We start from the raw sequence: 10,721 nt of genomic DNA, 5'->3' as shown, positions 1-10,721 counted from the left end.
AAAAATCATCATTCGAATCGACGATTGTTACAGACTTTATGGACGGATGTCTTATTTGATCGATCGAATCGAATGAATTTATTTTTTCATCATTTTTTTATTTAATTGAGAAAATTAGTGATTTTTACATCGTTTAAAATGGATCTCGAACCTGACGATTCATCGAAAACACCGCTTAGTTCACCACCAAGTACAGGTAATGATAATCGATGAAATTTTTCCCATTTACTTGACCTTTTCTTTACTTTATAGAAGAAGCATCAATGTGTCCGGATTATATTTCATCGTATACACAGATATCACAATTTAATCATGATAATGATGATGAAACCGTTGGTGATCATACGGATATTGGATCTGAATCGGATAATGAATTTGTCAATGATGATGATGATGATGAACAGAAATCATTTCCAGATTTGAAACCAAAAGATTCAAAGAAAAAAGATCCAATTGCATTGCCCGAATTATCATCACAGATAATTGAATGGTCGAAAAAAACATTTGAATCATATCAGGATTCGAATGAAGAAGAACGGCCCAATCGTTCTGAAACACGACCACCACAACTATCATCTGAACCACCTAGCGGCGATGGTCTAGTAGATGATCGAAATGAAAAAGAAAAATTGAAATTTTTTCAAATGAAATTCATCATGGATATCGAAACACAAGCAATGATGATTGCTGAAAATTTAAATCAAATAATGACCTATTTAAATTCCTATTCAACTAATGTAACGACATCATCGACAGATGTGATGGAAATCTATCGTGATAATGTATTCGATACCTGTGATCATATTGATGCCGATATAAAGGTAATAATTCTTAAGAAATTTTTTTCACATCTTTTAATCCTTTATTCATTTATCGATTTATCTATAGTTAATGTATAAAATTATATCAAAATGTGAAGAATTGAATAAATCATTACAATTTTTGGATGAACTTCGAAATCGTATCAAAGATATTAAACAAACATTGGACACATTCGAACGAATCATTATGTAACCTGCCATCATCAACATCATCATTATGAATCGAAGAGGAATGACCTAAATTTATCGAGGGGTGGTGGTGGTTCCCAATTTCAAAGAAAACAGGTAGAAAAAAAACGAAATTCGACGACTCATTCACCATCAGATCACACCTGCAGATCGAGAATGAATTGTAATTTTTCATCATTCATATTATGTCATCATATCGTCGTCGTTTATATAATTTTTATATGAAGATTTTGTTCATCATTTCGGTTTTTTGAGTTGATTGAATTTTTCGTCAATTTTGATCATAAGTTTTGCAAGAAGAAGAAGAAAAAACTGGCTACAACAACGGTTAAAGACAATGAACTTATACCATTACAACAAGAGTCATCAAATTCTCGTACAATGTATTCACCAGCACCACCACAATCAACAACATCATCACCATTATCACCTCCGGAAAATCAATCATCTACACCAAAAATTGATATTGCTGCCACAACTTCGGTACCACCACCGCCAACCAATACCAATCCGAATGCTGAACGTGTTTATGTTTGGGATTGTTGTCGTTCATTTTGTGTTTCAAATAATAGACTAATGAATCGTATTATTACATGGGCCATTATATTCTTCAATGTTTTGCTTTTTGTAAGTTTTAAATTGTGTATAATTTGCGTGAATATATCTAATTTTATTGATTTTTAAGATGATGAGCGCAACCATATTAGGTATAGGAATATGGTTGATTGCCGATCCAAAATCGTATGAACCAAGTCGATTTCTTGATACTTATAATGTTATTTGGGCTGCATATATAATGATCATTATTAGTAGCTTTACATTAGCATTATCGATTTTTGGTATCCTCGCTGTTCAATGGGAAAACATCTACATGATCATATTGGTAATTGATAATTTTCTCGACGTTTTTTTCCGATTTTAATTGAATTCTAATTTTTAGTATCTAATATTCTTGCTGATTTGTTTTGGAATGCAAGTGGCTATCGTTACATTGGCCATTATGCGTGGATATGGAACACGTTTATACATTTTTGCTTATAAAGAATTGCTACGTGAACTACAACAATATAATTATCAAGCTGAATCCCGGGCATTTATCGATTTTTTTCAGATAAAATTACGCTGTTGTGGTGTTGAATCATTCAATGATTATCCCCGATATGGTATGGCAATACCAATATCATGTTATATGGCCGGAAAAACATATCTTAATGAACAAGGCTGTGCACTGGCATTACGACGACATTATGAATTACGTACAGCTGTTGTTGGATTTCTTTGTTTCTTCAACGGTTGGATACATTTAATTATTGCAATATTGATATTTTTCCTGTTGTTTTGTCGGAAATATTGAATCAACCAACCAACCAACCATTATTAATTCATTACACACACACACACCCACTCACAAAAATTCAAATTGTTTCATTTTTTTAATTTTTAATTTTTTTCATAAATAAATTATACAATTCATGCAAATAATCAGGAAAAAAAATAATTAAAATGAAAGTGAAGAAAAAAAAACAATGAAATTTACAAAAGAGAAAAAGGAATTTTTTTTTTATTTAGCTATTGATAACCTGATTAATTTCACGCATTAATTCATCATCATCATCAATGTTTGTAAATTCTGCTGAGAAGGAATTTATTGCCACCGCTGGTTCTACATGATCACCGCCATGTAGAAATTCTAGATCGAGATCATCATCGTTGTAGTCATTGTTTGATAATTTTGTCGATTGTTGTCCATGTGTTATTATATCGTCTTGATTTAATGATGATTTTTCCGTCGTTGTTGATGAATTTATCTGTTGTTGTTGTCGACTATAATTTTGTTGTGATTCTAATTCATTATTATCTTCGATACTTGAATTTGAATTTTGATTATTCGTCATCATTATCAACGTAGATGTTGTCAAACGATTTCTTCGTATTTTTATCGGTTTCGATGGAATCAATGATGATGATGATTGATCATCAGTATCATTATTATTATCCATCAATGTTCGTTTATAAGAATTCGGTATTTGATTTTCTTTTGAAACGGCTGTCGCTGCTATCTGTTCAGATTCTTCACGTTCTTTACGAATTTGTTCCAATGTTTTTACAACAACATTTACTGGTCGTTCTTCATGTAAATGTTTCGATTGTGATGGTGGTTGAATATTTTCTTGTTGTTTTATCGGCATAGATCGTTTTATTTCAGCTCTTAATGGTGCAGCTATTGATGATGATGGAGAATGTTTGGCGGTGAGATTATCAAATTTCATATCAATCTTATTAATAACTGAAGATTTCGTCAAACTATGATTATTGGTTGCATCCATTAAATGTTCATTTGGTGATGAATGAAGAATTTTTTCCATTTTTATCTGTTCCAATGTTTTGATGGCTGGTTGTTCTGGTTGTTTATGGCCATCATCATCTGGTACAGTATCGATTTCATTATTATCATCCGATTCTTCATCTTTATCAATTGAAATGCTTAATTGTTCAGTTGATTGTAATTGTGGTTTAGTTATGGTGATATGTGATTCTTTACTGTTGTTGTTTTGGACATTCGAATTATTCGATAAATCTTGATGATTACCATCATTATTATTGACGATGTTCGGTTTTATTTGTTGAGAATTTTGTTTAGTATTGGTGGTCAATTGTTGTTGATTAATATTATGGCCAGTTGGTAATATCCATTCAGCTATATTACTCTGCAGATCGGTTATTGATGGCCGTGGTTTTGTATGCATAAATACACAATGTGGTTTACGGCAACCATTTGGTTGTGTTTCAAACCAACATTGTGTTGTTGAACGTTTTATATTTGGTTCCATATGACGAAAAGGACAATTACGATCATTACAACGGCCAACACGCCATAATTCACATACAACTTCTGAACCAAGTGCAAGATCACAATGTCGGAATGGACAATTTTTTTCCTACGGATTAAATCAATCAACACATCAATTAATAATAATAACTTTAAATAAAAAACCGAAAAAAAATTCTCACCTTTGTACAGGTAGAATAGAAATAAAAATAGCAATCATTATTTTTATCCATTGTATTCATTTTTAGAATTTTTTTTTGTAAAATTAAAATCAATCAAGTTGTGAAATTTTCTAAAATTGTTCCAAAACAAATAAAAAAAGAAATATAAAATCGTGAGTCAATATAAATAAACAACACAAAGAAAAAAAAGAAAACAATAAGTAAGTAATGGACGAATTTCGGAAATTTTTTTTCCTTCACACATAAACTATCGATTATGGTCAAATGTGATATAAAGTAATGAACGATTCATTCAACTACAGAGAGCTATCATCATCATCATCATCATTGGAAACAGGACAATTTCGTTCGATTTTCTATTTGTTCAAACCATGATGATTCATTCGACAAAAATGAAATTTTAATTGTCAATTAAACAAACATGAATGTTCATTGATGATAATGACCATCTCTCCACCAACCAATCGATCGATCGCATACATACACACACATACACACATCCTGGTTGTTTATTGTTTTTATTTTTGTACTCTTTTTATGATAGATTCACACATATATAGAGTATATTAATTTGTTTTTTATTATTAAACAAAAAAAAAATGATGTGATTGCTTTCTGATTATTGCATAACCATTTTAACCATACACATACGTAATTAATTAAGGTAAAACGTTTTTTTTAATCGATTAATTGATAATTTTTTTTTCATTTCAAAATCGAAAACAGATTGACATTCTTTTCATTTTGGTATTATTTCGTCATTGAAATTTGTCCTAATTTTCTTTTTCATTATCAATTTTTTTATGGAATATATAATCCTGTTTTGGCTGTGTTAATTTGTTATTGAAAAATTTTTTTATTTTATGTGGCCTTAAAAATCTTAATCAATCAAACAAAAACATCGAAACATGGACACTGATAATGATGATGTTTATAAAAGTGTTTTAGATAATATTCAACAAATTCAAAATGAAATTCTTTTCATGTTGGATCAAACAAATTTAAATAACAATTCCTCCAATGATGATGATGAAGATGAAGATGATTCCAAACGATTTTTATTGACTAATGCTAATCTTAATTCTTATTGTGATATTTTATTGGAAAAAGTAAACAAAGAAATTGTATGGACCAATAATTTGGAAGAACAACAAAATAATAATTATTTCATTGATCGATATCGAACAACACCAACGAACAATAACAACAGTATTGAACAGCAACAAGTGGGATCAAAATTTCAATTTACACCCGCCGACTCGACAACAACAATCGAACAACAACAAAGATCTCAGATTCATAATGATCTGAATACTAATATAAAACATTCCATTATTAATGAACAAATCATAACGAATGGTGATGGTGATGGTTATGGGACCAATAAGAAATCCGAACCTGAAAAAAATGATCAACAGATTGCCAATGATAAACGTAGCTGGATTTCAAATAAAAAACATCCATTCATTAATGGATCATCATCATCACAATCACGATCAAGCTCATCATCGACTGAACAACAACAACTAACACCAAATTCAACAAATGAATTGGACAAAGAATCAAATTATCGTTATAGTTTTTACGATAATTGTAACAAATTAGCTGTCTATCTTGCACATTCATATATATTGGATCAATCAATTCCGAACAATAATACCACATCAGCAACAAACGAAATATCTACAAATGATTTTGCTCAATTTCAATTACAAAATGGTGGTCGAATTCTACCAGATTATATTGAAAATGCATTAATCTATCTATCAAAATGTGGCCTTAATTCGGTGGGAATATTTCGTAAATCAGGTGTTAAATCACGTATTAATATGCTAAAGGAAAAAATACAAAAAAACGAAATTAATTTCGATACACTTTGTGAATCAGTATATGATGTTGCTGATCTGGTGAAAACATGGTTACGTGATTTACATCCACATTTATTGACCAACGAATTAATCGATATGTTTATTGTAGCCACAAAATCTAAAAATGATATCAATGAACAATTTCATCTATGGCATCTAGATGATTGTCATCGTTATTTATTGTTTATCATACTTAAATTTCTTTCAATGGTTGCCGCACATTCATCCGAGAATCAAATGAACACACAGAATCTAGCCATTTGTTTTGCACCATCTTTATGCGATGGTGATACTGAAAAACAGATAAATCGTGCCCAAAAATGTTTACAGTATTGTATTGAAAATTATGAATCATTATTTTATCTGAATGTTAAGAATATTCATCTGATTGATAAACATCAACGACAATCCACATTGCCAATGTTGAATAATAATCATACATCAGTTATTATTATCAATGCTAGTCCCGATGATATTCTTGCACGTTTATTATATGAAAGGTTAGTAATCAAGGTCTGTGTTGATTAATTGAGTTAATTAATCTGTTTTTTCTGTTTCTTTCTAAATAATTAACCAGAAATATGATTGATAAACTTATTTCACGTTGGACAATCATTAATGATGATGATCACGATGATCATCATCAACAACAACAACAAATAAATAATAGTGACATATTTGAATTTGATCTGCAATTTAGTTGTCTATTGCCAACCAAAACATTTTCTGTACATCGTCAATGGTCGAATTCAAAACAACAACAAGGTGGTTTTGAATTAACGGAAATTGGTGATCTAATACGATCATATTGGATTATGGTACCGAATGGTAAAGGACAAACATTAGTAAAACATGATATATTGATGGAATTACGGTAAGTTTTTTTTCGTTGCATATTGATGAATAAATTAACTGAAATTTTCTTCAAAAACAAACAAATAAAACAGTGGTCTATCAAGTAAATGGTATCGTACAATATATCCGGCAATACATGATCAACAGCTTAAATGTTTAGCGTCATCATTTATTGTTGTACCAATGAATGGAACACGAATATCCGAAGTTTAATTATCATGTTGTTCATCCATTTCATTTATGCAAATTCCTTTTTTTGGATAGAAAAGCTTTTTTTTATTTGTTGAAGCAATATATAATTGATCTAATCATCATCGTCATCGTCATATATACTAAATCAAGAGATGAAAAAACTTCTTATTAACCACACACATATTTTTCTACATACTACAAATCTGTTACTTTCGAAAAAATATTTTTTCACATTTTTCAAATTTTTCTTTCTAAAATGTCGAATGTTGTAATTGAATAAATGATGAAAGATAAATTGATTTACCGATAATTGCTAATACTATTGTGGTTTTTTTTCATGGTCACTTTGAATGATCATGATTACTTGTCGGTTGATGACTGATCATCATCAAATTTGTCGTCCGTTTATTTCGTTTAGTTGAACTTTTGATGTGTGTGTGTGTGTGTGTGTGTGTGTAAAGATTAACGAAGGCGAAAAAAAGCGGTCACCGTGGTATAATAAACACTAAACCACCAAAATAAACGTTTTTCATTTTAAAAACTTTCAATTTATTTAAAGAAAGAGAAAAACTTAAACCAAAATCCAAATGGATTACGAAAAAAAAAAAAAATAAAAAAAAAATAAAAATTAAAATTCAGAAAGTGAAGAGTCAGTTTCTATGTTAAACTAAATCATTTTGGTGACATTGAAAAAAAAATTTTATTTTTTCTACCAAAAAAAACATTAAGAAATAAAATCAAGTTCATCATCATTTACCACATGGATATCATCAACATTAGTATGTCCGAAATTTAAAAAAAATCAACGATAATATCATCGTAGGTTTCAAGTTCATTTCATTTCAGTCCGAAAATCAGAAAAAAAACTTGACAAATTTAAATAACCAAACATCAACATCACTATAAAACTTATTTTTCAAGATTTTGCTACAATGAAAATGGAAAAAGAAGAAGAAGAAAACTGTGATTTTAATCAACAGTGATGATGGAATTGAATGAATGAATGAATGAATGAAATGAATGGAAACCAAATTTTTTTTTTACCGAAAAAAAATCTTTTTTTCCAGTAGAGAACGACCCATTCATGATCAACATAATAAATATAATGATAAAATCTTTAGAAGAGCGCACCGTTTTGTTGTTTAAATTAAGAAAAAGGCACAAAAAAATTGATGATGATGATTATTATTACAGCATGACATTTGTTTGATGTTTTTCAAGTGATAAGAACGGAAAGAGAAGAAAAAAAATTAATAAAAAATGATCCTTTTAGGATTTTTTTTATGCTTACATTCATTCGATTCCATAAATTGATCAAGATGAATTTTTCATCATTTTTCATTATCATCATCATCAGCATCGTGTATGGTGCTTTTATCGATGAATCGTTGAAAAAGTAATTTCGCTTTTGTTTCTTCTTTTCACCTGATATCTAGTCATCTGTCTGTCTACCTGGGAAAAAATAAAAAAAAATTGAAAGGAATAGGTTATGAATAATCAACATCATGCTTATCATCATCATCATACTGACCAAGTGAAACCAGAAATTTTTTTTCATTTCTTTGAATTTGAAGAAAAGAATCGCAAATCTCAAAAAAATGATATCATCATTTCTTCTTCAAGTGATTTAGATCAAAAAAGTTTTTTTTTCTGTTCAATGCAGAAAAAAAGTAAAACTGGATCGCATGGACACGGGTGGTGTGTGTTGTAGCTTGTGGATTGTTTTCTTCATTTTATTTTCGAATTTATTTCCAGAGAGATATATCTTGAATATTCATTTTTATTTTCATTCATACACTTGACTTGTCTGGTAATAGTGATGAAAATATTTTTCTTGTAGATATTAATTAAACATGATTTACCTGATTGTTCAGTATTTTCGACTGTTGGTTTTTCAATTGTTGTTGTTGTCGGTTGGTCAAGTTTTGGTCAAGACGATGGATTTTTCAATTTTTTTTTCTTTGTTATCTTTGATTGTTTTTTTGTGTTCATTTTTGTTTTCTAGAGTATATATTTTTAGGTTTATTTGTTCGTTTGTTGTTGGTCTTTTTTTTCATTTTTTACATTTCTTCGTCAATTGATTTCATTTAATTTTCGTTTTCTTTTTTTTCATCGTGGCCACCAACTAGATCGAAAAAAAGACGAAAGAAAATTGAAATTATAAACCAGAAACAAGTGAATATTTGGATTACCTCCTAGAAATTTTTTTTAGATAAGGCGTGCCTCAATTTCTAATCGTCATGATCATTATCATTTGAAAATGAATTGATTTTTTTATGTTCAAACGAAAATGAAATAAATAAATGGATCACCTGTTGATTGTTGATTAGTGTGACAAATGATGAGAAAAGAGAAAAGTTGAAAGAGTTAAAGATTGGTTTTTTCATTTCGTTTCGTTTCGATAATTGTGGTCAATGAATGGAAAATGGTCGTTTTTTGGCCATAAATTTGTTCGAGACTAAACTTTGTTATCATTATGAGAAAAATAACTAATCGAATCTGAAGGAATGAGAAAATGAAAAAAAAATCACCATAAATAATGGAAATGTATGATGGTGGTGGTCGTCGTTGTCTAAGTGGATCGATAAATCAGTGATCTGTTGATCCGTTTCAATGTCATGGGTCATTTATTTTATTATTTTTCTTTTGATGTCAAAACAATGATGATAATCCATTTTTTTGCATTGATTGTGATGTTGATCGCATTAATTTTCATAATTTAAGTGTCATATTTGGTCGATAAATGGTGGAAAAATTGAAATGATTTTTCCTTTTCGAAAAGAAAATGTCATTAATATAGGGATGATGTTTGAATGAGTAGTATGTTTGACCGAACCAAAATGAAAATATGATTGACAAAGGTGAATGTTTTGACACAATGAAGATAAAGTTCCGGTTTCTATTCGAATACAATGTCGATAAACGATGACGAAGCTGTCGTATGAAGCAGCATCGAAAATCATTTTCAATCAATGTCAGGACATTTACATCTTTATTTATTATATCATTATCTCTTGCTGTCCTGTTGTATGGAAAAAAAATTAATAGCTAATAAACACAATTTCATATATTCAATACATACCGGATAGATCAAACAATACACAGACACATACAAAAGTGAATGAAGAACAAGAAAAGAAAAAAAAGTAACAGGATTTTCATTTCATTTTCATTTCTTTATGATGATTATTTATCACGGGTTTATATCAAATCGAATGAATTTGTTTTTTTGATTCAGAATCCACAATTGAAAATTGTACATAGGGATACATTTTGGATCCATTAATCATCATTTTCTGGGCAAATATTTTTTTTCGATTAACATGTATATTATTGATGTGTGAGAAAAAAATGTCAGTTTGTTGTTGTTGTTGTCCACCAATTTTCATAGTCTGAGGTCAGGAATTAGTCACTTAGTTGAACTTGAATTGATTGAACAAAACACAAAAAAAAACCAAAACGGTTGACGCCTAAATGATTTGTGTGTCTTTGTGGTGATCACAACGACGACAATTACGACAAGGAAAGAAAAAAAAACATAAAAAAATTGATAAAATGAATGAAATTCATTCACCTAAAAAACGATAAAAATAAATAAATAAATGAAATGTCTCCGAAAATTGGTTCTTCCGGTTCTTACTATTTTAAAAAGAAAGAGGAACTTTTTTTCTTCGAATAAATTTTGTTGTTGAAAGTCGGAAAATTTTAATTTTCTAAAATCTGCATTTCTTAAATCAAAAGGATGATGATGATGATGATGATATGTCTTTATTATTCGAATTCA

At 29.3% G+C, this 10,721-nt stretch overlaps 4 protein-coding genes and 1 long non-coding RNA gene across 8 annotated transcripts; 3 read left to right on the top strand and 2 right to left on the bottom strand.

The window, feature by feature from the left end:
- Positions 1–11: 11 nt before the first annotated feature.
- BORCS6 (BLOC-1 related complex subunit 6) lies at positions 12–1,026 on the top strand. 2 transcript variants are annotated; one of them, XM_047064353.2, is made up of 3 exons: positions 12–196; positions 253–821; positions 889–1,026. In XM_047064353.2, exons 1-3 carry the CDS (start codon positions 139–141, stop codon positions 1,012–1,014), a joined length of 753 nt encoding a protein of 250 aa, XP_046920309.2. In that variant the 5' UTR covers positions 12–138; the 3' UTR covers positions 1,015–1,026. The 2 variants fall into 2 exon arrangements, with proteins under 2 accessions (XP_046920309.2, XP_075586992.1); XM_075730877.1 differs by having other exon boundaries at positions 58–196; positions 256–821.
- On the top strand, positions 889–2,534 carry LOC124500295 (tetraspanin-18). Its single transcript, XM_047064352.2, has 3 exons — positions 889–1,637; positions 1,696–1,893; positions 1,951–2,534. The coding sequence occupies exons 1-3, from the start codon at positions 1,392–1,394 to the stop codon at positions 2,362–2,364; spliced, it is 858 nt and encodes a 285-aa protein (XP_046920308.1). The 5' UTR covers positions 889–1,391; the 3' UTR covers positions 2,365–2,534.
- On the bottom strand, positions 2,456–4,215 carry LOC124500424 (uncharacterized). The gene is made up of 2 exons (XM_047064495.2): positions 4,023–4,215; positions 2,456–3,949 (listed from the first exon to the last, which is right to left on the bottom strand). The coding sequence occupies exons 1-2, from the start codon at positions 4,080–4,082 to the stop codon at positions 2,576–2,578; spliced, it is 1,434 nt and encodes a 477-aa protein (XP_046920451.2). The 5' UTR covers positions 4,083–4,215; the 3' UTR covers positions 2,456–2,575.
- A 120-nt stretch (positions 4,216–4,335) lies between these two features.
- LOC124491264 (stAR-related lipid transfer protein 13) lies at positions 4,336–7,247 on the top strand. Its single transcript, XM_075730853.1, has 4 exons — positions 4,336–4,686; positions 4,749–6,390; positions 6,468–6,764; positions 6,838–7,247. Exons 2-4 carry the CDS (start codon positions 4,931–4,933, stop codon positions 6,956–6,958), a joined length of 1,878 nt encoding a protein of 625 aa, XP_075586968.1. The 5' UTR covers positions 4,336–4,686; positions 4,749–4,930; the 3' UTR covers positions 6,959–7,247.
- A 432-nt stretch (positions 7,248–7,679) lies between these two features.
- Positions 7,680–10,721, bottom strand: LOC124500615 (uncharacterized). 3 transcript variants are annotated; one of them, XR_012832226.1, is made up of 7 exons: positions 10,578–10,721; positions 10,020–10,511; positions 9,130–9,959; positions 8,800–9,062; positions 8,469–8,744; positions 8,229–8,385; positions 7,680–8,052 (listed from the first exon to the last, which is right to left on the bottom strand). It is a non-coding gene; the product is annotated as an uncharacterized LOC124500615 (long non-coding RNA). The 3 variants fall into 3 exon arrangements; XR_012832225.1 differs by having other exon boundaries at positions 8,469–9,062; XR_006959636.2 differs by having other exon boundaries at positions 8,469–9,062; positions 10,020–10,424.

This window comes from Dermatophagoides farinae, chromosome 4 (assembly GCF_024713945.1).
Source record: "Dermatophagoides farinae isolate YC_2012a chromosome 4, ASM2471394v1, whole genome shotgun sequence".
NCBI classification, from domain to species: domain Eukaryota; kingdom Metazoa; phylum Arthropoda; class Arachnida; order Sarcoptiformes; family Pyroglyphidae; genus Dermatophagoides; species Dermatophagoides farinae.
The sequence above is the reverse complement of the archived record's forward strand: the minus strand, read 5'-3'. Positions and strand labels throughout refer to the sequence as shown.

What these genes read in the sequence shown, in the direction of transcription:
- LOC124491264 (XM_075730853.1), top strand. Translation starts at nt 4,931, where the DNA reads ATGGACACTGATAATGATGATGTTTATAAAAGTGTTTTAGATAATATT. An exon ending in GCACGTTTATTATATGAAAG is followed by an intron (nt 6,391 to 6,467) that starts GTTAGTAATCAA and finishes ATAATTAACCAG; the next exon opens with AAATATGATTGATAAACTTA. An exon ending in GATATATTGATGGAATTACG is followed by an intron (nt 6,765 to 6,837) that starts GTAAGTTTTTTT and finishes CAAATAAAACAG; the next exon opens with TGGTCTATCAAGTAAATGGT.
- LOC124500295 (XM_047064352.2), top strand. Translation starts at nt 1,392, where the DNA reads ATGTATTCACCAGCACCACCACAATCAACAACATCATCACCATTATCA. An exon ending in TCTTCAATGTTTTGCTTTTT is followed by an intron (nt 1,638 to 1,695) that starts GTAAGTTTTAAA and finishes TTGATTTTTAAG; the next exon opens with ATGATGAGCGCAACCATATT. An exon ending in ACATCTACATGATCATATTG is followed by an intron (nt 1,894 to 1,950) that starts GTAATTGATAAT and finishes TCTAATTTTTAG; the next exon opens with TATCTAATATTCTTGCTGAT.
- BORCS6 (XM_047064353.2), top strand. Translation starts at nt 139, where the DNA reads ATGGATCTCGAACCTGACGATTCATCGAAAACACCGCTTAGTTCACCA. An exon ending in TAGTTCACCACCAAGTACAG is followed by an intron (nt 197 to 252) that starts GTAATGATAATC and finishes TTTACTTTATAG; the next exon opens with AAGAAGCATCAATGTGTCCG. An exon ending in ATATTGATGCCGATATAAAG is followed by an intron (nt 822 to 888) that starts GTAATAATTCTT and finishes ATTTATCTATAG; the next exon opens with TTAATGTATAAAATTATATC.
- LOC124500424 (XM_047064495.2), bottom strand. Translation starts at nt 4,082, where the DNA reads ATGAATACAATGGATAAAAATAATGATTGCTATTTTTATTTCTATTCT. An exon ending in TCTATTCTACCTGTACAAAG is followed by an intron (nt 3,950 to 4,022) that starts GTGAGAATTTTT and finishes TTTAATCCGTAG; the next exon opens with GAAAAAAATTGTCCATTCCG.